The 26,136-nt window shown below is 39.7% G+C and overlaps 10 protein-coding genes across 10 annotated transcripts; 7 read left to right on the top strand and 3 right to left on the bottom strand.

The window, feature by feature from the left end:
- Window position 1: 1 nt before the first annotated feature.
- On the top strand, window positions 2–943 carry BATDEDRAFT_91224 (uncharacterized protein; the record flags this gene model as incomplete). The annotated part of the gene is made up of 1 exon (XM_006681466.1): window positions 2–943. The coding sequence occupies one exon, from the start codon at window positions 2–4 to the stop codon at window positions 941–943; it is 942 nt and encodes a 313-aa protein (XP_006681529.1).
- Window positions 944–2,651: 1,708 nt separating this feature from the next.
- Window positions 2,652–4,025, top strand: BATDEDRAFT_27092 (uncharacterized protein; the record flags this gene model as incomplete). Its single annotated transcript, XM_006681312.1, has 1 exon — window positions 2,652–4,025. The coding sequence occupies one exon, from the start codon at window positions 2,652–2,654 to the stop codon at window positions 4,023–4,025; it is 1,374 nt and encodes a 457-aa protein (XP_006681375.1).
- Window positions 4,026–5,618: 1,593 nt separating this feature from the next.
- BATDEDRAFT_27091 (uncharacterized protein) lies at window positions 5,619–7,610 on the top strand (the record flags this gene model as incomplete). The annotated part of the gene is made up of 1 exon (XM_006681311.1): window positions 5,619–7,610. One exon carries the CDS (start codon window positions 5,619–5,621, stop codon window positions 7,608–7,610), a length of 1,992 nt encoding a protein of 663 aa, XP_006681374.1.
- A 741-nt stretch (window positions 7,611–8,351) lies between these two features.
- Window positions 8,352–10,372, bottom strand: BATDEDRAFT_27090 (uncharacterized protein; the record flags this gene model as incomplete). Its single annotated transcript, XM_006681310.1, has 3 exons — window positions 8,352–9,632; window positions 10,008–10,110; window positions 10,155–10,372. The coding sequence occupies 3 exons, from the start codon at window positions 10,370–10,372 to the stop codon at window positions 8,352–8,354; spliced, it is 1,602 nt and encodes a 533-aa protein (XP_006681373.1).
- A 1,518-nt stretch (window positions 10,373–11,890) lies between these two features.
- Window positions 11,891–13,254, top strand: BATDEDRAFT_13578 (tRNA dihydrouridine synthase; the record flags this gene model as incomplete). Its single annotated transcript, XM_006681267.1, has 8 exons — window positions 11,891–11,992; window positions 12,059–12,199; window positions 12,285–12,444; window positions 12,522–12,634; window positions 12,702–12,784; window positions 12,865–12,968; window positions 13,036–13,136; window positions 13,168–13,254. 8 exons carry the CDS (start codon window positions 11,891–11,893, stop codon window positions 13,252–13,254), a joined length of 891 nt encoding a protein of 296 aa, XP_006681330.1.
- Window positions 13,255–14,747: 1,493 nt separating this feature from the next.
- Window positions 14,748–17,481, top strand: BATDEDRAFT_91228 (uncharacterized protein; the record flags this gene model as incomplete). The annotated part of the gene is made up of 11 exons (XM_006681465.1): window positions 14,748–15,123; window positions 15,208–15,298; window positions 15,383–15,502; window positions 15,577–15,623; window positions 15,695–16,006; window positions 16,057–16,223; window positions 16,300–16,400; window positions 16,468–16,671; window positions 16,744–17,004; window positions 17,089–17,237; window positions 17,312–17,481. 11 exons carry the CDS (start codon window positions 14,748–14,750, stop codon window positions 17,479–17,481), a joined length of 1,998 nt encoding a protein of 665 aa, XP_006681528.1.
- A 136-nt stretch (window positions 17,482–17,617) lies between these two features.
- Window positions 17,618–18,073, top strand: BATDEDRAFT_91229 (uncharacterized protein; the record flags this gene model as incomplete). The annotated part of the gene is made up of 1 exon (XM_006681464.1): window positions 17,618–18,073. One exon carries the CDS (start codon window positions 17,618–17,620, stop codon window positions 18,071–18,073), a length of 456 nt encoding a protein of 151 aa, XP_006681527.1.
- Window positions 18,074–18,455: 382 nt separating this feature from the next.
- On the bottom strand, window positions 18,456–20,127 carry BATDEDRAFT_37327 (uncharacterized protein). Its single transcript, XM_006681405.1, has 6 exons — window positions 20,062–20,127; window positions 19,407–19,995; window positions 19,251–19,324; window positions 19,016–19,173; window positions 18,879–18,948; window positions 18,456–18,782 (listed from the first exon to the last, which is right to left on the bottom strand). The coding sequence occupies exons 1-6, from the start codon at window positions 20,103–20,105 to the stop codon at window positions 18,578–18,580; spliced, it is 1,140 nt and encodes a 379-aa protein (XP_006681468.1). The 5' UTR covers window positions 20,106–20,127; the 3' UTR covers window positions 18,456–18,577.
- Window positions 20,128–20,263: 136 nt separating this feature from the next.
- BATDEDRAFT_91230 (uncharacterized protein) lies at window positions 20,264–21,092 on the top strand (the record flags this gene model as incomplete). Its single annotated transcript, XM_006681463.1, has 4 exons — window positions 20,264–20,274; window positions 20,497–20,567; window positions 20,841–20,924; window positions 21,046–21,092. The coding sequence occupies 4 exons, from the start codon at window positions 20,264–20,266 to the stop codon at window positions 21,090–21,092; spliced, it is 213 nt and encodes a 70-aa protein (XP_006681526.1).
- Window positions 21,093–21,498: 406 nt separating this feature from the next.
- Window positions 21,499–25,872, bottom strand: BATDEDRAFT_91264 (uncharacterized protein; the record flags this gene model as incomplete). Its single annotated transcript, XM_006681420.1, has 14 exons — window positions 21,499–21,620; window positions 21,708–21,949; window positions 22,032–22,350; window positions 22,579–22,650; window positions 22,761–23,035; window positions 23,121–23,213; window positions 23,303–23,714; window positions 23,796–23,945; window positions 24,024–24,057; window positions 24,144–24,364; window positions 24,467–24,639; window positions 24,729–24,931; window positions 25,034–25,282; window positions 25,351–25,872. The coding sequence occupies 14 exons, from the start codon at window positions 25,870–25,872 to the stop codon at window positions 21,499–21,501; spliced, it is 3,087 nt and encodes a 1,028-aa protein (XP_006681483.1).
- Between the last annotated feature and the right edge of the window lie 264 nt (window positions 25,873–26,136).

The raw sequence follows: 26,136 nt of genomic DNA, 5'->3' as shown, positions 1-26,136 counted from the left end.
TATGGGTATTGATCCTATGCCAATGGGTGGTCCTCCAATGCCAATGGGTCCTCCCCCTTCACTTGGATATCATGGTGGCCCAGAGCCTTGTGATGATCATCCCCCAATGGGCCCACCACCAATGGGACCTCCTCCTATGGGACCACCTCCTATGCCAATAGGTGGTCCTCCCCCCTCACTTTCACTTGGACACATTAATAATGGTCTGGAACCTTGTGATGATCCTCCAATAGGTGGTCCTCCCCCAATGGGTCTTAATCCTATGCCGATCGGCGGTCCTCCTATGCCAATGGGCCCTCCTCCAATGGGACCTCCTCCTATGGGACCTCCCCCTTCTCTCTCACATGGATACATGGATGGTCTGGAACCTTGCGAAGATCCTCCAATGGGACCTCCTCCTATGGGCGGACCTCCTCCTCCAATGGGACCACCTCCTCCAATGGGTGGACCACCTCCTCCAATGGGTGGACCTCCTCCTCCGATGGGCGGCTATCCTCCAATGGGTGGACCTCCAATGGGTCTTGACCCTATGCCAATAAGCGGACCTCCTATGCCAATGGGCGGACCACCTCCGATGGGTGGACCTCCTCCTCCAATGGGACCTCCTCCTATGGGCGGACCACCTCCAATGGGTGGACCTCCTCCTCCAATGGGACCTCCTCCGATGGGCGGACCTCCTCCAATGGGCGGCCCTCCTCCATTCATGCCAGATCTATCTAAAGGCGCCATGGTTCCAACTCCAATGTTTGACGACTACGGCGGTATGCCTCCATTTCCCACACCTATGGGCGGTCCTCCTCCTATGGGCGGTCTCCCACCCATGATGCCCAGCTACACTGATAACCAAATGCCCATCTTATCTGGATCACAGTCGTTGAGATGCTCTGCCTTTGTTGCTTTGTATGCAGCCATAGCTGTTAGTGCAGCTATATCCCTGCTTTAATTATTATCTTTATTATTGCACTCCTTGTTTTTGTTGCTGAATAGTGCTCTGCATCAATTTCCATCAATCTTAAATTAAATTATTTATTATGGTAATCCAGTATTTACAGTTATCAACAATAATGATGGGAGTGGAGATGAATGAGAAATTGTCAGTCACCGCCAGTGTATATCATGTATTTGAAAGGTACTCACATGAAACTCATTCAACCACTCGTGTGTTGTCAGTTTGTAAAATGTCATCTTATTGTAACGGTCAGTCATATTACAGTTATATTCACGTAAATGAGATGCTAAATGAGGATGCCAATATACAATAAACAGCCAATTCTTACCAAATCTACTAAATATTGTGTCCGAAACTTACTGGCCGTCTGATGATTGGCATGGAAACAGCCGCATTCCTGAAATGAGCAATTTTGGAATGCAAACGTATGTGATGTTAGGATACAGGAGTTTGTAAAACTTGAAAGCAATTGAATCCAATGTCTGGATTACAATACATGAACCTGACGATCGTATGTGTATGTCAAATAAAGACAATCTCAGTTCAAAACTATGGTTTGTGTGCATCATATGATGGACCTTGTCCATTAAAGCATTGTAAATGTCTATTCAAGTCAATATTCAATAAGCAGAGATTCAACGATTGCATATTCCAAAGCAAAAGAAGCAGTGATTGAGATACAAAAGTACTCTATTTTACAAGTATGACTGTAGTAGGTAGAATTGCATGGTTAGAATATATGGTTCACAATGAACAAAATGATATTAGCTTTAGAGTGCTTGTAGATGTACGCAATTGGCATTCTCGAGTTCATCTGTAAACAATAAACTACACATGTCCGCGCATAAGTGTTTTTAATCTATAATTCAACCTATGCAGATATGGGTGAAATGCAATCTAACAAATAAAAGTAAGCTTTTGTAATGCATATTGTATCGAGGCTATTTCCTACTTGGACATGAATAGAATACAAGGCATACATGCATATGACAGTCGGCAGCATATCTGATTTTATATAAAAATCTGACTACAGATACACAAAAGTTTGAACACAATGGATTGTTGTGGAAATACAATATGTAATTTTCAAGATACTGCTAAAATACATGGCATTTTAGACTTTTGTCACTTTCCATATGCGATTGTGTTTAGTGTTTGTAGCTGTACTACAACCATATTCACGTGTAATGCAACACTTGTATTATCTTGCAAATTGCCTCTATTTCTTGCACCAAGTACAACACCCATCATATGGGACTGACTGTTTATCATGTGCCTTGATACACTTATTCAGTGTTCCATTTCACACAAATACAGCTGTGAATTGCAATTTCACCTGTATTTCGTTCACAGCCAACGCGACACAATCAACACAAACTCAAAGTCTACCTCTAAACACAGCGGTTGTTGGTCTTCAACACAAGATAAAGCATGATTTATCGCTTGTACTACTCAACACAGACAAGTTGGTGTATAGGTGCCAAAAACGTCCATCACTCTTCAGTGTTCTGTGATCCCTTACTCATGCATATACTCACCCTTTCAGGGCTATATAAATCATACCAACCCCCCCTTCTTTATAGTTACAACACATCACACCGATAATTATTAGAGCGGCTTAATCTAATCTCAGCTTCAATAGATACGCTAGCTCGTCATACCTTTTTATATCAATTTATTCTATTGATTGTTTCAGTCTGATATGCAGATAGCTACAAAGTTTACTTTAGTAGTCTTGTCCGTGTCTTTTACTCCTGGGCTGATTTATGCTGGTCCATCCACCTATAAAACTGTTATAGGAGATCCCAACAAACAGATTCGAGGAACATATGGAGTTGGACCTCCGTTTCCAGATACTTCAAAAGGCCTTGTTCCTCCTGGCTCTTTTGCTCCTCCATCATATGGATACGTTCCTCCAAACGTGCCCCAAGTACCAGACACTTCAAAAGGCTTTGTTCCTCCTGGTCCTCCTGGCCTCCCTCCTCCTGGCCCTCCCGGTCTCCCTCCTCCTGGTCCTCCCGGTCTCCCTCCTGCTCCTCCGCAGTATGGGTTTGAACCTCCTCCACGTGTGCCTCGAGTACCAGACACTCCACTCGTGCCTCAAGTACCAGACTTTCCAGAAACTCCTCTAGACCCATATGACCCTCATCCACCACCTATGAATGACTATGACATTCCTCCTCCAGATGACTCGAATAACTTTATTCCTCCAATCCCTCCTCATTCGCATTCTACTCCATGTCTGGACGATCCACCACCTCCTACATCACCTCCTATGCCACCACCTAAACCACCTATGAATGATTATGACATTCCTCCTAAACCACCTCACCCTCCTATGAATGGTTATGACATTCCTCCTCCAGATGACTCGAATCATTTTATTCCTCCTCCAGTTCCTTATGAACCACATTCTACTCCATGCTTTGACGATCCACCACCTCCTACATCACCTCCTCTTCCTCCACCATCACCTCCTAAACCATATATTCCACCTCCTCCTCCTCCACCATCACCTCCTAAACCATATATTCCATCGTCACCTCCTCCTCCACCTCCTCCTCCATCATCACCACCTCCTGAGCCATATATTCCATCACCACCCCCTCCTCCATCATCACCTCCTCCTCCTCCCCCTCCCCCATCATCACCTCCTCCTGAGCCATATATTCCATCACCACCTCCAATGGGTCCTCCTCCGTCGTCACCTCCACCAATGGGCCCTCCTCCGTCGTCACCTCCACCAATGGGTCCTCCTCCGTCGTCACCTCCACCAATGGGTCCTCCTCCAGATGTCTCAAAGGGATTTATTCCACCACCACCACCAGGTGGTTTTGATGGTCCTCCTCCAGATGTCTCAAAGGGTTTTATCCCCCCAACACCACCGAATGGCCCACCCATTCCACCAGATTCTACCATTGAAATGCCACCACCAACTCCAACGGAAACACCCTTTTACCCTGATGGGCCAATCACCTCAAATGCTAAAAAGCTTGGGATACCTAGCGTCGGATCTTATTACTATGCTTACTACTTTTCTCTGACTTATTTATTTATCATTATTTCTGAGATTTGATTCTTCCATGGTTTATTTTGAAACCTCAATAATAGAATATAATAAATAACTATTGTGCCAATATACTTTTGAATTAGATGAGTGATTAGTACCAAGTTTGTCCACCTTATATGACTAGACAAACTGTTGAACTGCAGTGAATATACAAAACATGGATAAAATATCTCATGCTTTTGACTACATGACTGTAAATGTGCGTTGAGCCAGCAAATCTTACCGCTTTATTCACGCAAAATGGAACGCTTATATGCCATGACGACAATCTGGTTTGTTGACATGCTAATTTGCTGAGCGACTTGCTGTTTCTCTTGGAACAATACAAAACATCATTCATGTGGTATTGTTTTGATAATCCTTCAGCGTTTCATTTGTAGTTTACATTAGCCTAAAACAATCGTGCAGTTTTATCAAAAACTCTGGTTTTTAAAATGCTACAACAGCAACTTGCTTGACGTTATCTAAATATTTCCAAAACATGGCAAAATTAACTTGCTGAAATATATGTAACCATTTTCATTTACATTGTCATTGGTTGTGACAAGTCATTTGACACTTTGTGGATAGAGAAAGAGCATGGAATGCATCTGTTGTTAAAGTTACGAGCACAATATTGAAGCTGGTGTCAGGGCTTAAACAATGATGTTGCCATGATTCACAACGGATACTGCATTGCCTGTCGAATTCTGTTGAACAGCGTCAACCATAGAACAATCAAACTTTGATACCATCGATAGAGATGGTATCAAGAAACAACTCATCCTATTATTCGTCTAAAAGACTGTTTCAACAACCGCAAATCACCAGCGCTCAAATGCTGATGGGTGTCGTGTACGTCTGATTACAACATTCTGTTATGCACGAATCTGGACTGTATGTAAAGCCCTCTAGCTCCTATTTTTGATGGCAAGGCTTTACATACAACCCACAATATAAACCTGTACTCTCAAACCCTCAAGCTCCAAAAGACACTGTGATTTGGTGGTGGAAGTCACAGAAGCAACAAAATAAAACTTGGCCACATACAAGTGTGGTTGAATGAAATTTGCCTACTTTTCAAATACATGATATACGTTAATGGTGATGGTTGCTGGTAGCTTCTCTTTACGACTTCGTATCCATTTCTTTTGTTGTTAACCGTGGGCGGAGTAATCTACCTTTTGGTAGTCGCATCACAAGCAAGCCTAGTCTGTGTAGTACAAGGGCGGTAAAGCCATCAACAATGTCACAAAGTTTGTGTCAGAAAATTGATAGGGCATAATATATTTTCTCTAAACCTGGACACAATTTTGTTATACTTTAGACTAAAGCAGTGCAGAATAAATCAGAATGGTTGTAGCCAAGGGCGTGTACTAACAGCCCTTTAAGACCTTTTACATGGGATCACGCATTCTACCACAAACATCCAATATAAACTAATAAAAAAACTTGTTCCAACTTCAGAAACTCATTTTGATATATTGTCGAGCTATATTCTTTCAGTTTGTCTTTACATTACATCATCATTCATCAGTTTACAATACAGTTTATCCAGGCGTTTTCTAGTCTTGATTTCAAATACAGATTCAAGCTGCTCAGTCCTTGCTTTGAATAAAAATGAAGCTCGCTAGCACTGTGATGTTGTCTACCATTACCACTATGGTAGTTGCCAGAAATACCCTCCAGAAAAAACATTCGACGGGTGCTATTGGTCTCAACAACGCATTGTTTTTTCAAGCTGGCAATGAAGTTCAGTCTAATACTGATGGAAATGGACAAAATAATCCATATGCAGCCAATAATCCCATACCTAATCCCAATCGATCACCTTGTTCTGGTAATCCAGGTATTCCATGCAACAAAAACCCACCACCACCAAACACGCCCAAATCCAACATTGGTCGTCCACCTTGTCCTGGTAAGCCAGGTACTCCATGCAACAAAAACCCACCACCACCAAACACACCCAGGTCTAACATTGATCAACCACCTTGTCCTGGTAAGCCAGGTACTCCATGCAACAAAAACCCACCACCACCAAACACACCCAGGTCTAACATTGATCAACCACCTTGTCCTGGTAAGCCAGGTACTCCGTGCAACAAAAACCCACCACCACCAAACACACCCAGGTCTAACATTGATCAACCACCTTGTCCTGGTAAGCCAGGTATTCCATGCAACAAAAACCCACCACCACCAAACACACCCAGGTCTAACATTGATCAACCACCTTGTCCTGGTAATCCAGGTATTCCATGCAACAAAAACCCACCACCACCAAACACGCCCAAATCCAACATTGATCAACCACCTTGTCCTGGTAAGCCAGGTACTCCATGCAACAAAAACCCACCACCACCAAACACACCCAGGTCTAACATTGATCAACCACCTTGTCCTGGTAAGCCAGGTATTCCATGCAACAAAAACCCACCACCACCAAACACGCCCAAATCCAACATTGATCAACCACCTTGTCCTGGTAAGCCAGGTACTCCATGCAACAAAAACCCACCACCACCAAACACACCCAGGTCTAACATTGATCAACCACCTTGTCCTGGTAAGCCAGGTACTCCGTGCAACAAAAACCCACCACCACCAGACACACCCAGGTCTAACATTGATCAACCACCTTGTCCTGGTAAGCCAGGTACTCCATGCAACAAAAACCCACCACCACCAGACACACCCAGGTCTAACATTGATCAACCACCTTGTCCTGGTAAGCCAGGTACTCCATGCAACAAAAACCCACCACCATCAAACACACCCAGGTCTAACATTGATCAACCATCATTTTATAGTCCTCCCCCATCGACACCACATAGTGGGCACCAAGAAAACACTTCAACATCTTTTGAATCTAATTTTGATGGTGACTCGTTAACTCCAGACTTGTCAAAATCTGATATTGCTGAACATCCTAACCCTGATTTTGACAGTACACCAAAAAGCCCAAGTTTTTCAAAACCTAAGCTTTATAGCCATCCTAAACCTGATTTTGACAGTACACCAAAAAGCCCAAGTTTTTCAAAACCTAAGCTTTATAGCCATCCTAAACCTGATTTCGGCAGTACATCAAAAAAACCAAGTCTTCCAAAATCTGGGATTCGTGAATATTCTAAACCTGATTTAGACGATGATGATGAGCTGGATGATACCGATTCTTTGCGTACAAAGTCCAATGGTAAGAAATCAAAGGATGATGATGATCTGGATGATACCGATTCTTTGCGTACAAAGTCCAATAGTAAGAGTTCAAAGGATGATGATCTGGATGATACCGATTCTTTGCGTACAAAATCCAATAGTAAGAGTTCAAAGGATGATGATGAGCTAGACGACGATTTTGAAAGTGATGGTCATATGATACCATACAGTAATAAATCCTCAGTAACTTCAAGCTCGAGCTCGACCAAAACGTCTAGCTCCGATCCTTCAACAAAGACTGACAGTCCATTAGACAAGCATCGTAAAAAGCTATCCAAAACTCCACAGTATAGCAATAGAGATGAAATCATCGCCTCGAGTGCCTTTATTTCAAGTGTTTCAACATTTACTACTACTCTTGCTGCTCTTGTTCTTCAATTCATCATATTGTAGTTCAATTTCATGTTTTGTTACTGTATTCACGTAAAACGGAATACTAAGAGTCGGTGTATAATAAACGATTGCATTTTGAAATGATTGGTGTCAAATTACTGAGAAATATTATGAATTTGAATCATGTACAACTGGTGATAAGAGGGATGAGGATGGAGAGATCAAATAAATAAATGAGAGATTGTTAGAAGCCACCATCATCTGGTCAGTTCATCAAACACACGTTTGACTGTAGATGCTGCAGCATGACCGTGCGAGTTGTGCGAAAAGAAGCCATTTCCGAGGATATCTGTAAGCAATCGTATGGTTTTGATTGTGTATACACATTGCAATAAACGACTAAACTCTTGGCTGGAAGTTTGATGGTCCATTTGGTTTTCTACAAGCGCTTGACGCATTGAGGTGATCTTCCAGCATATTTCCACACAAGATCGTAATTATAAATGCATGTCAATCGATCTCCAGTCACTCATCTGAAAAATGAAAGGCTTCATACACAACCACAACATAAACCCGAGACTTTAAAATGTCACTGGATCTGGCGGTCAGGGCCATAAAAGCAACTAACTTGACCACACACAAGTGTGGTTGAATGGAGTTTGCAAGAGTACCGTCACAAACACCAATGATGATGGTTGCCGACGATCCCATTTTTACCATTTTTAATAACTGCAAGTGTTTCAGAATGTGACAAGTTTATTGGTTTTCAAAGTTGTCTGCCAAATATTTTGTTGGCTTTATTTAAAGGAAAAAGACAGCGGCAGCAAAGATAACAGCAGCAAATGAAGATGCGTGAGAGACAGCGGAGGAGAGTACAGGTTTATCGGAAGGAGGACTTGCAGGCGAGGAGGGCGGTAGACCAATGCTATCAGGATTTTGACCGCCTGGTGTTGGTGTTGGGGTTCCAGCTGGTGTGACTATATTAGACCCTGGAGTCTCATATGGTGGACCATATAAACCACTATCAGGAGTTTGGCCTGGAGGGTTACCAACTACGGTTGGAAGTGGAATGTTTCCGCCAGGTGGTGGTCCAACAGGTGGTGGTCCAACAGGTGGTGTTCCAACAGGTGGAGGTACACCAGGGGGAGGTGGGCTCACGTTTCCTTTAGGTGGGGGACTATCCTCGCAATCATCTTCAACTTCGTATTCCTCACAATCATCTTCGGGAGGTACAGCAGGTGTTGGTGGGCCTGCGTTTCCTTTAGGGAAGTCGCCACCTGGTGGAGGTGAGCTTGGAGGTGGACCAACAGGACCTGCTGGATACTGTGGAGGTGAACTTGGAGGTGGAACAATAGGACCTGCTGGATACTGTGGAGGTGATTTTGGAGGTGGAACAATAGGACCTGCTGGATACTGTGGAGGTGAGCTTGGAGGTACAATTGGTGAGCTCGGGACCGGTTTCGGGTTTTGGGGTGGAGGAGGTGTTCCATACCCAATTGGTGGAGTCGGACTCGGGATTGGTTTTGGGCTTTGAGTCGCAGGAGGGGGTGGAGTTCCATATCCAATCGATGGGCTCGGGATTGGTTTTGGGCTCTGGGTCGCAGGAGGGGGTGGAGTTCCATATCCAATCGATGGGCTCGGAATCGGTTTTGGGCTCTGGGTCGAAAGTGGTGGCGGTATTTCATATCCAATCGATGCACTTGGAATTGGTTTCGGACTTTGAGTTGCAGTTGCAGTATTACATGGGGTACTAACGACAGGTACAGTTGGGACTGGTTTTGGATTCTGAGTTGCAGTTGCAGTGTTACATGGGGTACTAACGACAGGTACAGTTGGGACTGGTTTTGGATTCTGAGTTGCAGTATCACATGGGGTACTGACAGATACATTTGGAACAGGTACACCTGGGAAGCCCGGTATGTTAGGAGGGGGTCCGGAAGGTGGTCCGGTGGGGTATCCAGAGTCAAGACTGAAACCAAAGTTACTAAAAGGATCCGATCCAAAGTTGGATTGACTGGGAAGAGCGGCCGCCGAAGCAGCCAGTGAAAGTACGATGTACGCAACAGTAAACCTCATGTTGCTCTATATCTGATAATAACAATTATTCAATATGCTATAAAAGAAAGAGTAAGGGTTAATAAGCCAAGATTAGGTTCAAACCCAAGTTTAAAGGCGTGTATGAGTATATACTAGAGTGTATGTGAGATGTAGTATACTGAGATGATATGGGTAGATGGGAACGCAATAAAAAGGTATAGGGGTGGGATATATGAGCTATTTAAATAGAGTTTGGTGGCAATCTGTATCTTACCAACAGGACGTTTTGCTGTCGAAACTGTGATGATGATGAAATTGTTTACTTACGGCCTTGTTTAAATGATATCTTCATGTGGCACTGGAGATCATTTAGCCTATACAAACGCAAGAATACTGCCAAAAGCATTGGCTGAAACATACGTGTTTAGACCATAGCCACCACCAATATAGTCTTATCGCAACATAAAACTGAGAATGGCTTTGAGATAAAGTTGAATGGCTGATAAAGATACTGGATGAGCCACTTGAGCCAACAATACAATTGTTCATACACAGCAATATACTTACTGCGGCGTAAATGCATATGGATTATCTGTTTGGAAAACTTGACAATCAAAGGAATAATTAATGCAGTTTGAAAAAGTTGCCACTTCATATGGCATCTGCTGTAAATTAATATCCACCACTCTCACCCACCACTCAGTGACACAAAGGGTGTATTTTGATTTTCGTTGATGCAGCCACTTGCAATATACAGCATTGCTACGATCATCAAAAGCATTCATTTAGCTTTTAATGCTAGTAGAAAAACTCAATTAGTAAATTGGACGTTGTGCTATACTTGATAATTCAGGATTTGAATTGTTATCTAGACATTTTCAACTATCCAAATAAATCATGGCTGTTTCATAGCCTTGCATTTTGTATACCGCCGATATTAGATAGTATAATGCACAAATAAACTAAATATTGGATATAGCTGCACTTGTATACTTTGAATTTACTGCCACATGGATCTGCTTGACAAATCAAAAATCTGTCAATTTCAAAGCAATAAGCTATTTTAAAATATTCAACCTTTTCAGATGTACACTGGAAAGTCAGTGGCCATATGTATGTCCCGTACAAGCATATTTGGCTTGTTGGTCGACAAAATATCAATGAATCGTTATCAGTATTTTACACAATTGGCTCTGGTTTCGACCATACAATTGACTATATACCATTATATAATCAGTCAAATACGCAACAGCAGCCAAGTCTATTTTTATCACATAGATGACCCTGACAGCAATCATGAGAATCATACAATGCTACTGAATCCTTGTTGATGGAATGACTAGGCTGCCTGCAGTTTCTTGCAATCCATTCTCTATCATGATCATCCTAATCAAAGATGTACCATCGCCAATGCATTTTCCAAAAATCAAATCGTATGTTGATATCAATTTCCTGTATAAACAGTTTGTAGGATTGATATGATTACCAATTTTAGGGTGTAATTTGACTGATTCCACACCAAAAAATTATCTGGTTCTATTAAATATTTTAAACTTGCGATCCAGGCTAGTCGGATTTTACGGCTAATGATAAAAAGGTTATGATAATGGAGATAAATGAGAGCCTCGACAAACATCAGCATTGAGATGGCTTGCGGTTACACTTCTGGAGCACAATCTTTTGGGCGGTAGTAGGATGAGTTGAAGCTGTTCATCTCTCGATTCATCCAATCGGCTTTCTGCTTTCACAGCCGCGCTGCCATCTTTATTGATGATGTCGAATCTTGACCGTTTTATAGTTGCCAGCGTTATTCAACAGAGGAGTGCATTGTCTAGCACGACACATGTCAATACACCATTGTTCAAGTTGGAAACACGCCGTTGATCAGTCCTATATTGTTTTATTTCGAAAATAAACATTCTTACATGTCAATCAAAAAACCAGCTCAATGTTTTCATTTTCAACTGACATTATTTGAAACAGCCATATGAGCATCAAAATCAACTATAGCCAAGAAAGTAGTGTCACGTTTTCAATAAAAGATGAAACTGCCATGGCACGTGATTGTGTATAGCGACCAATACCAGTATCAATACCCATCATTTACAGTCAATTCGATATCTTGACTATACTAAAAAGCAAACCATCTGCTCGTATTGTGCATGCATTTTGTCTAAATCATGTGGATTGTGTTCAATTTCAACCTCGAATTTAAACGTGAAAATAATTGTAAAAATAGTTTTCTAATCCAAAAACAGTCGTGACGGTATTATCGCCAAACGGTCCATTCGGCCATAATGACCATGACTAAGCCATCAAATAAACTCGAGGGATTTGATTTCTATCACAAAGGACTTGGCAGTTCCAAATATGTGGTTGCACCCATGGTTGACCAGTCAGAATATGTATGTTGATATAGCTGATTCATCACTTGCCTGCTCCAATTTGACATTTCTATGGAATCAATTTAGGCTTGGCGAATACTTTCTAGAAGGTATGGTGCACAGTTGTGCTATACACCCATGTTTCATGCAAAACTTTTTTCAGAGCATCATAAATACCGCAAGCAAGTGTTTTCAACTGGTGAATTCGATCGGCCATTAATTGTTCAGGTATACTAGACACCATGCATATCATCTACAACAATGTGTACTATTGGGTATTTAGAATCACTCAATTTTTAGTATATCTTATTAGTTTTGTGCCAATGACCCTGAAACGCTGTTATCTGCAGCCAAACTTGTTGAAGCTCAGTGCGATGCAATTGATCTTAATCTTGGGTGTCCACAAGGCATAGCCAAAAAAGGTCACTACGGATCGTTTCTTCAAGACGAATGGGATTTAATTGCATCTATGGGTAATGATATGGATTTATTGTTGGTTATGATTGGATTTTAACTTACATTGACTAAACTATGAGGGTTGAATGTTTAGTTAAAGCTGTTCATGAGCACATTAGTGTACCAATTACTTGCAAGATTCGTATATTTCCAGATGTGAAAAAAACGATCGAGTATGCACTGATGTTGCAAAATGCTGGATGTCAGGTTAGTTCAGGTCATCCCAATTAAATATATTGGCAGGATTTAGACCAAGGTTGACACATTATTGAAGCTTTTGACAGTACATGGAAGGCTTAGAGAGCAAAAAGGACAATTGACTGGCTTGGCGGATTGGGACCAGATTAGACAAGTCAAGTGAGTCTTGTTTTGTCAATTGGTATTCGATTTTGTAGATATACTCAATGTGGATCATTTACACGTCGATTCTAAACTAGAGAGGCCTTGTCGATTCCAGTGTTTGCAAATGGAAACATACTGTATCATGATGATGTTGAACGATGCATAAAAGAAACCGGTGTTGATGGTGTTATGACCGCAGGTGGGTCTATTTCATGTTTGGATATATCAAACACTACATGACTAAAACGATTTTAATTGGTGATTAGAGGGAAACTTGTACAATCCGGCAATTTTTTCAGGAAAACATCTTGACGCATGTGATGTTGCACAAGAGGTATTTGAATGCATTATGCAGATTCAGCCCATGGTACTAACATTATATGGTTATATCTATTCAGTATTTAAACATATGCAAAGAATATCCAGGAAGTTCTGATGTTGGAAGTGCCAAGCCACATCTATTCAAGATGCTGCATATGTGGTAACTTTGTGTTTGCAGCTAATTGCAGTGATATTGGAATAGTATTGTTTGGCTTGTATCTGATGATTTATTTTGTAATCAATGATATAGCCTATCTAAATTTCCAGATCTCAGAAAAACGCTTGGTGAAGCGCACACATTTGAAAAACTCGAGGCATTTTTAAACCAATTAAAGAGTCTTGTCAAGGTGCATTGTCAAATACTGCACCTTGGATGAGTTTCTTTTTGTCTTGATTAAATAGCTGACGTTTTATTCTATAAATATAGGTTGACAAAGAATCGATGGATGGCATTTCGGTAATAGAAGCAGCGACTCATGGAGGGTTTAAAAAAGTACCTTATTGGCTTTTGCAGCCATTTATTCGTCCAGATGCATCGCATGCGTTGAATCGACAGCGTGAACAACGTGAGAATGCCCAGCTTCAAAAGAAACAAATGGGATCTATAGCCACACATGGATCAGTAGTAGAAGATGGAAATATTAGCAAAGGGGTCAAGCGTCTCGAATCAGACCAAAGTACTACGACAAGCATAGATCTAAACTCAAATGATGCTGATGGAAATATGGCTAAACGAACCAAGCGAGGAAATATATGTATATCATGCCCTAATACTGGATCAGTAAAGTGTATTGAATCAATGTGCAAATCATGTTGCCGAGCACATTTGAAGGTGAATGCCATATATACGTGCGAGTTTCATCGTACTTTTAGTTCTATTCAACAAGACTGTCAAAAACTTGATTAAACAATAAACTAGTAGTATGAGTTTTGTATGAATAGAATCAGCTGCATTCACATAAAATGGAACGCTAAATAAGTGTCAAAACACATGATAAACAGTTAATCTCGTCAAGCAACTGATACCAATTTACTGGACATTATTGTTTAGAAAGTCTGGTAGTTTTAGCATCTAAACATGTCTTGTGAATTTCTACTTTTATGCAAAGCTTTGCATAATATATTGCTATGAAAATCAACACTTTTAAGTGACAGACAGATTGACACTATCTGGATTTCAATGAACGAGTCTGTTGATCGTACAATGTGTGACTGCAAATAAAAGCAAAATCATGGTTTGTGTGTTTAAACGACGACATGTAACATTTCCAAACACGCATATTATTCCAGACAAGATTTCGTTCCATAAAGTAATGAGTTGGACATAGTTTACCAACTATTCAACACACATTGTACGAATTGGAGTGTTATATGATTGATTCTTGGAGCGTGTATAAAACGAGTCGAGTTAATAAAGTGTCGAGTCATTCCAGACACCAAGAATGACAATCTTTATGAAAATAGCGAATATCAAAGCAAGGATTATTTTGGAGAATGACAGCAATTTCATGTTGTGAATATGACTGGAATGCAATAGAAATGACAGATTCATTGGTCATGTGTAAGCGATAAGCAACTTGCAAATTCACAGAAGCTGACATTCAAAGTGCAATAAGATAGGAATTACTAGAACATCAATTACTGGATATTAACTAGTATGTTCAAGAAGCCATTTACTATCAAGTCTCAGACACTTTTACGGTCATCCGATATCAGGAAGTTACGATCCAGAGTTGTAGAACAGTTCAGTCCATATGCAACATGTAATACTACAGACATTGCTTCTGTTCTATTTGGAACAGACAAATCCACTCCAATCACTGCTGTTAGAATCGTAACTCATGCTGGTAGAACAGTGACGCTGTATGTAGTCAACAGCATACCAATACTGTTTGTTGATACAGTAGACAGTCTAAACAGCAACCGTTTAGATGAAGTCCTGTTTCCAACTGTATATGCTCTATGGAGAGGTGTACAGATTGGCTGTTTCTTTACTCCAAAGCCTGTTCTGGATCGTCTGTTTAATGGTGCAGGTACATTCCTAGTGATGCCCTCATCTCTGCAAGCCTATATTACTACATTATACTCACTATAGATGAATAATGAATATATGACAGATTTGATGATGCCTGGAGTTATTTCTCATTCAGGTGATAATCATCCATTTCATGTAGGAACAGTCATGGGTGTATGTGGCCATGGGTCATTGTAAGTGTATTTTCATAAAACTCGATCGTCTGAATATTCAACTCGATCAATAAGCTGATACCAATTCAAATGCAACATACTCAGAACTCCATTAGTTGTTGGAACCGCATTGATTTCAAGTCACGATCTGGACGATGCATTCCAGAAAGAGAGTGTACGAGGAAAAGCGCTGCATACTTGCCATACTTATGGTGATGAACTCTGGTGAGCTTTAGTGTACTTCATTACAAGGGTGTAGAGTTATATAGCAAGCTAACAGTTGATGTATTGTCTTGTAGGGCATATGGAGGAAGTCTAGATCCACCTGTAGAATTGAATCTTTCTAGTGAGCTTTAAAAATTCAATGATTCTGTTTAAACTCAAATTACTGACACCAATTGTGTACTGAATCTATAGTGTCGGATCAGGTCAAAAAAGTTCAAAGTTTAGATTCACTTTCAGAGCAATCACTATCCATCATCTCCAACACGGATGCAATCGATACTGTCCAACAGCTCACTTTGGATAAATTAGACGGATGGACACTTTTGAGTGGAGATAGCGAGTCAGATCTATATAGCTTGGTGGATTCGGAATTTTCAACAGATTTGGTCACCAACACTCATGTAGCTAAAGAGAATCTAGAACAGCCCACATCTGAAAACAACGAATCTCTCGTTGAACCTGTACAAGTAGCCGAATGCATAAAAGGTTGTATTGCAATATGTGGTATACATTTTTAATGAATGTATAGTATATTAACCATATGTTTGATTTAGAAAATGATCGGTTAATGCAAACTGCGTTTATGACTGCTGCTATTCAACATGCCAAAAAAACCCCACATCTGTTGCCCATCTCTGGCAGTACATTTTACTCCAACTATGTTCTCCCTAGTCGTGAATGGGGAACCACTTTGGATATCAAAAAAACATCGTTTAAAAAGGTTGGGATATGTAATCGAATTACTTGTATACGACTGTGTTCCTGAATATGATGTTATACGCGGTTTTTGTTTCTAGTTGTCCAAGTATTACAAGACGATTGAAAAGGAAGGGATGATCAAAACTAAAGAGCAAGCAGGAGAGATTCGCATTACATTCATCAACTTTTCTCATTCATTGTAAGACTTTTGAGTAAACTATAGCAGCAGCTGGTTGTATTTACTATTTGTGAAATTGTAAATATAGATTTGAAGGATTTGAAGTGCCTTGTAAGTTGGCGGGAAATGGAAGGTGCACAAATGAGACTTCCCAGCTAAAAAAGAGCGAGTCTGAAACAAGTACAGTATCCCACAGTAGCAAACAAGCAGGTGGTAAACTTAGTTTTACCAATCTATACATGCCACCTAAAGGCAGTAGTATTATTGATTTGTTTCAAGAGGTGAACAAAATGTGAGTTTTTAAAATCTGTTGTATATTATCATACTTTATTGTACAATAACTAAAAGTAATCTTTTGAGCCAGTCACCCACTGCCCAAGTACATGACAGCACATGATATTCGTCAGGCAATTGACGCCTATGCGGTAGAAAATAACCTTGTTGATGTAAATGATAAGCGATACATCAAATTTGATATTTTACTATATGATGCGGTTCGAACCAAGAATGAAGATGCAGCTATTGCCAATGATCGTATCCGGAGAGATATCATACAGGAGCGTATTATTTCCAAACTAAACAAATTCTATCAACTCAAAATTGGTGATGTACTTCAACCTGTCAAGTAAGTCTTGTGGATTCATAATCTATTATTTTGATAAGAGATTGGCTAACCCACAAAATGGCAATGCTACTGTTTGGATATCAGAAAAGGAGTATTTCCAATGATTCAAATTTCAATTGAAAAACGCAGTAAATCTAAATCATTAACTTGCGTTTTGAACCTTCAGCATTACACTGATAAATTGCAAGACATTGCTCACGAGTTACGATTAAAGTGTTCTGCAAGTGTATCAGGTAATATTCACTTTTATCACGATTTTATTGAATTAGAGTGAAATTTATATTGAATTTATAATTCAATATACTAGTAAATGGAACACCAATTGCGCCAGAGATGATTGTACAGGGATCCAAAGCGTACGAGGTATGCCAGACGTTGCATGAAATGCTGGGAATTCCTATTCCACCGGGTCTTGTTGCAGTGCGATCAGGCATGAAACCCAAACCATGCGAGAACAAATTTATTAAAATAACTTGACAATGTTTTATGCAAATTGGTTGCAATGCATTGATTGCAAGATTCGAATAAACCGTTTTGGCCAAGATTGTGATCGAAATCGCTCATTTGTAATTTAGCTTTTTGCAGATGAACAGATTGAATCTGACTCAAGATCATGCTATTCACTACCCTTGTACGCAAGTCTCTTGTCAGTACTGTCAATAAAAAACCCCTTCACTATTTAGTCTATGTGAAAGACTGTGTTGACAAAGAAGCCTATTCCCGCCGTCTTGCTGCCAGACCCAAACATCTAGCAGATGCTCACGAACAGGCTGAACGAGGCATTATTGTTCTTGGAGGTGCTTTGATGAGTGAAAAAACAGCTCATCATGAAAGTGCTGGTCGGATGACTGGATCTATGCTTATTCTAGACGTACCAGACTTGGCCACTGCGCATGCTGTTGTTGCAAATGATGTCTATACAAGGGATCGAGTGTGGGATCCTCAACAGACGGTCATATGCGAGTTCAAGTGTGCACCACACTTTAAGATGGGAATGGACACAGATTCCAAGAAGCATGGATCTGCTGCTGGCACTGAATCGACCAACACCACCACTGTTACTGAATAGCGGCAGATTGAATTTCAATAAATGTGATTTTCACGGCTTTCGTCACAGCTAATGACAGTATTTTTATTGAAACTATTCACCGCCGCCATATTCACGTCAGAGGGAATACAAAATGTCAATACATGAACAGTCAATCTCATGATTGAACAATATTGTGGTTTTTGATTCTTTTTCTAATAATTGTCATGTAGAATTGAATTCTTGAATTAAAGCGTAAATGTATTCGAGTATTTACTGTACAACAAATATGAGTTGAACACATTATCTGATTTCAAATAAATCTGATGATTCTACAATGTATGACTTTATCAAAAAAAACAATTTTGATTCAAAACTATCGATTGATTGTACATGATATTGTATTTCAAAGAATCAAGATTATATTAATGTTCAATAGAAAAACAACGAATATTTATTGTTGATTTCAGACGCAGTCACTGCAAGATGAATGGTATCCCGTTTTACGTAAAAATGGTTGTAAATCGAACACAGCATACAAGAGTATCAAGGTGACCAGTAAACAATATTTCCTGCATCTCCTGCTGAAACAATTGCTCCTGTTTGACTGTGCACTGACAGTGAATTCAATCCCAATCGAATGGTGTTGGATCGATATTTTACCGATTCTTCTCCTGAAAATCCAATGGCAAAACCAGTATGACCAATCCCTTTTTGAGCAAGATCTCTACTAGCCATACTTGTCCATGCACTAAAAATATCAAAATTCAATTAAAATACTGACATTCCAGTATATCTAATGTAGAAGCTTAAGAGTCAATAGAAAGGGATATTGGATCAATCTTACCAGATCGATCCGTCCTCTGAACAGCTCCAAACTTTGCCTATATCATTACTTGAAATTTGAAGATCCCATACTAGAGTGATGGAGTATTAGTTGCAATTAAATATTAAACACGACAATCTCGCCAAGTATGTAATTACCAATCGATTTGTGGTTTTTGGTATCTGAAGATTCTGGTGATGAAACATTTCGCAAGTCCCACAGTTGTACAATTCCACTTTCAGTACCGGTTACAAGCATTTCAGATTGAGTTGGATGAACAGCCAAACTATGGTGCGATTGTAATACAGCTCCGTGACTGTATTCGAGTATAAAGTCAGATAATCAGTCAAAAACTAGATTTTTTGATTAAAGCAAAAACATTGCATAACCTACTCTGCAAACACCAATGCAGGTTTATCTGCTCGCTGATCTATCAAACAAATACGCCCAGACAAACTTGTCGTTACCTAAAATGTGAATGTCAGATTCAGACCAACATTACAAAAACAACACTAGTGCATGACAGATAAAATTATGCCCAAAACATACCACTTGAAATGGTGTTCGCCATTGTACATTAGTCAATGTCTGACTATCCACTTTAGCAATTGTATGCTGAATACGACCATCGATTGTGCTGAATACAACCTGTCCATCGGATCCAACAGATGCAATCTGACAATGATCACCACCAGAACGAGATATATCCAAAGCAGTGCATCCAGCCAAGTAACTTGCATGTCTTGTATGTGCTTGAGTTTCAGACATTGGGATTAGCTTGAATTCATCCCGACTATCTATTCGGAATATATGCAGATATCCATCCTCGGTTGAAGTGACCAACATGGATCCATTTTGAGTAAATTCGATACCAGTGATTCCAGATCTGGATGAAATATCAGTAGATGAAAGTTGATGGATTGTTGCTTCATTGCTAGTAGATACAGATACGTTGCTATTGGATGTAACGGAAGCGATTGCATCATTTGTGTCTGAATTGGATAGTGGATCGAATGACCACATTGAAATACAGGGAGATGAGCAATCAAACGTAGCAGTAGCAAAAACCGAGCGACCCATTCGTTCCAAAGTAGCTGGAGCCCATCTTACTTGAGAAACCTTTTGAATAGTAAGTGGTCTTTAAACATGCAATTTTGGTTAATCTAATGAAGATAAAAATAAAAATCGACAGAATTATACGCACCCAGAACGAAGAATACGTGGCTGGATGGCATCAGAAGAGAGCATGACTACAGAAATGTATGCGGATTGCTGGATTAACAAGTTGTTGGACAGATTAAGAATATTTGAATCAATTGTGCTGCAGGTATTAATCACGTGTGATCACATGATTAGGTGTGTATGCAGATTTGCTCATCTCGCATTTTGCATCACATTTGCCAACAATGCTTTCTGGGTGAGTTGTGTAGCAAACTACTCTTGCTTGGTGTCAGTGTTGCTTTGTTCAATGTGCAAGACAAGGAGAAACAAACACCGTTTTGTGTACTATTGTACAGTGCTGGTTTGAATTCCGTAGATTTATTCTATCTGTCAAGCGGTTAGCAAGTGCTCTTGGCCAATTTATTCAACATTCATTAACAGTATACTTTTATTGTCATGATATGTTATATGCAATTAGTCTGCAGTATCTCAAGCACAATCTTTATCATTATCCCACTGCGTTTGTCTCAACTATCTTGGGCATTGCAGGTAAATATATCACTTTTAGACTCCCAAACATCAATGTATATTGGTAGTTTCAAGACACCACAGGACAGATACAATTGGACATTCATCCTGGAATCAAGTGTTTGATTTTCAACGATCGGATTCATACCATAAACAACTCATTCAGGTTTACTTTAGATTCACTGAATCTTGAAACTCATTTGGTGTTGATCTAGCCATGCTCTAAAGTCTTGTGATATTACTTCAAACTTACATATTACTCGATTTGATTTATCCACATCACTACGTTTATAGCACCTGTGATCATTTTCGTGGTTTATCCTATTCGTTATGAAATGGGTTACAGAAGACCGTTGCACATTCCCAAGTCATTCCCAGGTATTTTATAAAATATCATGTTTGTTTTACAAACTCGTAGTTTTATTTCTGTACATGACGCTCGACTTTCTTGGATGTAGCATGATTTGCTAATTTTTTGAATTTCATATCACATCAATAGTCCCCAACAGAGCACGCAATTTTCCCGTTGGATTTGGAGACGAATAAATGGGTTCAAATAGCGGTTTTTACCTTGAAGCTACTTTAAGCCATTACATTGTATAGTTTGATATCATCCTAAACCCACTAGTGCGGTATGCTGAACTGTAAAGTAAAATCTGCCTTTTTAAATGGTGCGAGGCATAGTAACGTAATCTAGCTTGCAACTTTTATTGAGAACTGGCATGATTATTAAGATTCAAAAATGGAAGCCACTTGGACCGAGTACAATAATTAGTGTTTATTACCTTTACCAAGCCAATTTCTTAATCCTGTAGATTGATTCGACTTGACACTAGTGAAAATTAGACTAGTGGACAACATTGAAGATGCATACAAGCCTGATACATCCAGTTGTATCTACCAAACCAATTGGCGCAAGTGATTCCAAGATTTTATTGTATTTGAATATGAATCATATATTTTCTGCTACACGACGTATCCTAATTTCCTTTTCCTCCATCAACGCATACACCTGTTCCTGCTCCTGTCGAGTAAAAGCCGATGACAAGGTTGTAAACGCCATCATATACAATTCTACAACATCAGACACGATATGAAAAGTGTGGTCAGGCACATGCAAACAGTTGTACAGTCCAGCCTTTTATAACAAATTGATGATACCTTTAGCCCACGGACATTCACGCACACCACGGTAAAATAGTGCTTTGGCTCTATCGAGCCGTTGTGTTGTGTCGATTTTTGCTTCAAATGCAATTGCCATATACCAGATTGAAACTGAATGCATTGATGTGGCAGACTCGATAGCCTTTTCAAACAGAGATCGAACAACATGAGTGTTGATAGTCCCTCTTTGATGCATTTCAGACCAAATCGAAAATATCACAATCAAATGAGATGGCGATCTACATCCAACACCATTCATAGAAAAACAGGTTACTTGTCCATCCTACATAATACAGCTATTTAAAATTCAAAACAGCTTACTTGGTATGCAATTCGCTCAAAAACCGTCTTACACGATTCTCAATTCCTGTTTTTGCCTCATTCCATCCGTATACAGTAAGAAATAGCGTGTTGGTTGGGTAAATTTCTAATGCTTCCTCAAGCACATTTCGCAACAGTGCAGGTTTGAACGCATGGCCCGACACAGTATGTACATATAAAAGTCGTGTCCATAGTTCATACATGTACTCAATTAAAAGCGAGGATGACCCCAATGAAAAAGAAGTCGAGGTAGAATGGGTATCTGTCTTCAAAGTCGTGTACCTGGAATGAAATTGAACCAACGCCTGCCGACATTTATCTATAAGAGTTTTAAAACAATGGTTTGATGCATCAATCCCATGGGATATATATTCTAGCATGGTGAATGCATAGACTACATCAATCAGATGCTGCATATCAAAATTGTATATGGTTTGGTCTATACATTCAAGAAGACGATCTATTGTTTGCTCAAAATGCTGCATGGCAAAACATGAACGCACAAGTCAGTTGATGCTTTAAAAATGCAAGACATTGCATGAAATACTAAATACTGCTACACTTGCCTTGTTTACTTTGAGTAATCGGGTTGGAGCAGGTGGTTGAGTTGCATAATCATCTATTCAAAACATGCAAAATGGGGTTAAAACGAGGTTAAAACAAGATACAAAAAAACATTTCGAGTCTAAAAATGTAAATCTTTAAACCAAAACTTGTCTGTAAACTTACTAGCTAAAGGTTTCCGTTCCGCCAAAGCAACCAACACATTCATTGCAGCAACGTATTGATTTTGCATTGCTTCCAAATTTGCCAAAAGTGTATACACAGATGTCACCATAGATTGGTGTTCAGAAGGAAAGCTTGGATATGAGGCAAGGGCAGTTAAATACACCTGTCTAGCCTCATCTATTTTACCACGACGTTCAAGAACTTGCGCATAGGCATTCCAAAGTCCAAGATTCATGCGATCTGTTTTCAAGAGCGTTTTGGCCATTTTTTCAACCCTACTCATATGAACATCACAACCAGTATATTAGCAATGGGCGTTTTAAAGCCATGGTGTTTAAACTTGAAAACAACACATGTCACCTTTTTGGATGTGATGAAGCTTCAATGGATAGCAACATGGGCAACAGCCAAGGATCGTCTTTAAAAAGCAAATGGCTTTGCTGAATGATAATGCTGGATTTGAAACACGAGAAATGGTTAGATTAATGCAATCTTGTAGCGATGATGCATGCAAATCTACTGTCGTATCCATTCAAATTTACCCAATCATGGACCGCTTTCCAATTCCAAGAAAATCAATTAGATCAGCATCGTCGCTTGTAAAATTAGATAGCCAAGACTTTCCGTCTGAAACTAATGTCCACATTGAAAGTGGAAACGATCGTACAGGAAACGCCAATGATCGTTTGGACTGATGACCCATTTCTCCATCATCTACGGCTGAATCTGGCAATACAATAAACAAAGTGGATCCAGCTAGATTTCCAATCTCGTCATTCAAAAACTGGTCTTTAGATGGCAAGGACTGTGATGTTTGAGGAGTGTGAAACGATGCTCCAAGCAATTTCAAAAAGTTGGATACAAGGCATCGTTTTGTTTCAGGGTGCTTTATATCAAACATCAGACCACGGATATCCTCAAAAAGAACAGTTCTGAACGGATCATCCGCAAGTTCTGGGAAAAAAGATGATTAAGTACAAGATTTCAGACACGACAATGAAAGCACAAGTCCAGTAGTTTTGATGACCCTCTTACCAGCATCAGCTCCGCGCAGAGGAAACCATTCCAGCTGTTGATGACAAAGCTCACGGGCCGCCCAATGCTCGTACGAATCCTCTTGGCCCTCCTCCAATGCGAGATCGGATACAGTTTTATCAGTATACTTGAACGAGGGTGTTTCATCCACTATAAAAACAATGCAGATTTGCAAAACATATCATGTAAGAAATGTTGAAACCTAGCATCTAATTGACCAAATCTTACCGTTAAACAAACTTTTCTCCCAGCCTTTTGCACTCTAATGCATGTTGCAATTCAAACCACAAAAGTAAATACATGTTCAAATCATAAGCCAGGATGGTACAAAGAAAAACAATCACTTACAGGCTCGCCAAATCGGGCACATTCACTTTCCCAAAATGATTCAAACAAATCCAATCGCTGTTTGAATGTCTGTCCATGAAACGCAGCAGGACAGTAACACGAAAATTCAATCATGGCTTGAAATGTCGCTATAGACCGCTCAGTATTTCCAGACTGCGATAGTAATGCACAAGCACGCGTGAATACATGAAGAAGATTGGTTTCACTCTCAAGACTGATATCTAAACTCGACAGTATAAAATCACAAATGAATGCACTGTAGATAAATATCAATCTTGATTCTTTATACACTACATATCGTGGTGTAGATGTTCAATTTTCACCTTGATCGTTTTCTTGCAGTGTTTCAAGACACTCTTGAAATGCTTCCAAAGATTGACTGACAGAAAACTGTGCATAGTGAGTTTGTCTGAAATCAAGGTATTTTATCCACAGCATAAACGAGTCTGGATTTTCTTGAATGATATCATCCCATTTTGAAAGAACATTTTCAACACTAAACTCGTTGCGTTTTGGGTTAGCCAACAGTGACAAGATTCTAAAACGAATTGCACTCGATTAAACAATACATTGCAACACACTTACTCGTGTAGTTGCATGATGCAATCCATGTATGCAGACAAAATACGTTCATCTCTGGGAAGAGATTTAAGTGCCTTGTCAATGATCGACATCTTTTTTTCTGTGATAACCCGTTGCATAGCACCACGTTTTTGATTTGAAACATTCACCAACAAATCATCTTGGATCTTGACAAATGCCAGCCAAGCATCAGGATTTTTGACATTCTAGAAATAAACATCCATATTGGTCAACTCAACACGCACTACAATGTGTCGACATGGTCATTCATGACAAATTAAACAAGCCTATACAAGATTAAACCTTACCCTACGAATAAGCTGATCAGCTTCTTTGGATTTAGATTGAAATGCCAAATCCTGTTCAAACACTTTTAAATCCAACTGGGAGTCTTGGTCTACATTTTCCATTTGATTATCATCCTGCAATTTGATAAAATCCAAAGCATGTTTTGATGCATGATTGAAATCTGACACTGCATGAATACGCTTGGGTGCCAAAACTCGTTCTGGATTTAAACGCAACATACTCTTGAATACTTTGTATCGCTCTGGATTCTAAAACAACACATGGTTAAGCAAACCCCAAACCTGATTGAGCATACATCAAATAGTGATTGACTCACTGTCATATCAGAAGTGATCAATCGATTTCCTTTGGATTCGAGTCGGATCAATCGAGCTTGACCCATTACACCACGACTTATTACTCTCCATCTATGATCTGTTGCACCTAATAGTTCAACCCTGACCCGTTTGTATAACGGTATATCCGAGTTTCTGACTCCCTCGTACAAAATGTTATCCAAACATCCTTTTTTGTCAATATAAAATGGTGGTGGATCATCGTGATGGTCAAGGTCTCGTTTATGATGTTTTTTGGATTTGGATGATTTATGTTTATGACTCCGTTTCTTGGATTTTTTAAGTTGCTTGAAGGAATGAGTGTCTGAATCTGAAGAAAGTGTCGAGTATGTTTTTGCAGTGGGTTCAACCCATGCAGATGTTGTTACGTCCTGAAGTGCAGGAAGAAACTGGGTTGGAAAAGAATTGAAGGATGGAAATGCTGGTGTTGGTATAACAAGTGTCGAAGTTGAATCTGCGGATGGTTTTATGAGTGATGATGGCTGTATGGATGAATCAGACATTTCTCAATATCCAATTCAAATAGTTTGTCAACTTGAACTATAAAAATTAATCGTAATTTTATTCATTTTATATTCACGTCAGAGGGAATACAAAATGTCAATACATGAACAGTCAATCTCATGATTCAACAATATTGTGGTTTTTGATTCTTTTTCTAATAATTGTCATGTAGAATTGAATTCTTGAATTAAAGCGTAAATGTATTCGAGTATTTACTGTACAACAAATATGAGTTGAACACATTATCTGATTTCAAATGAATT

The sequence above is a fragment of the Batrachochytrium dendrobatidis genome (assembly GCF_000203795.2).
Source record: "Batrachochytrium dendrobatidis JAM81 unplaced genomic scaffold BATDEscaffold_12, whole genome shotgun sequence".
NCBI lineage: Eukaryota > Fungi > Chytridiomycota > Chytridiomycetes > Rhizophydiales > Batrachochytrium > Batrachochytrium dendrobatidis.
The sequence above is the reverse complement of the archived record's forward strand: the minus strand, read 5'-3'. Positions and strand labels throughout refer to the sequence as shown.

Excerpts from the sequence above, each read along its gene's own strand:
- BATDEDRAFT_37327 (XM_006681405.1), bottom strand. The coding sequence starts at position 20,105 with ATGCTCTCTTCTGATGCCATCCAGCCACGTATTCTTCGTTCTGG. Across the intron at positions 19,174-19,250 it reads CCTGCATTGGTGTTTGCAGA|TCACGGAGCTGTATTACAAT; the intron begins GTAGGTTATGCA and ends ACTCGAATACAG. Across the intron at positions 18,783-18,878 it reads TCAGAGGACGGATCGATCTG|TGCATGGACAAGTATGGCTA; the intron begins GTAAGATTGATC and ends TGATATTTTTAG.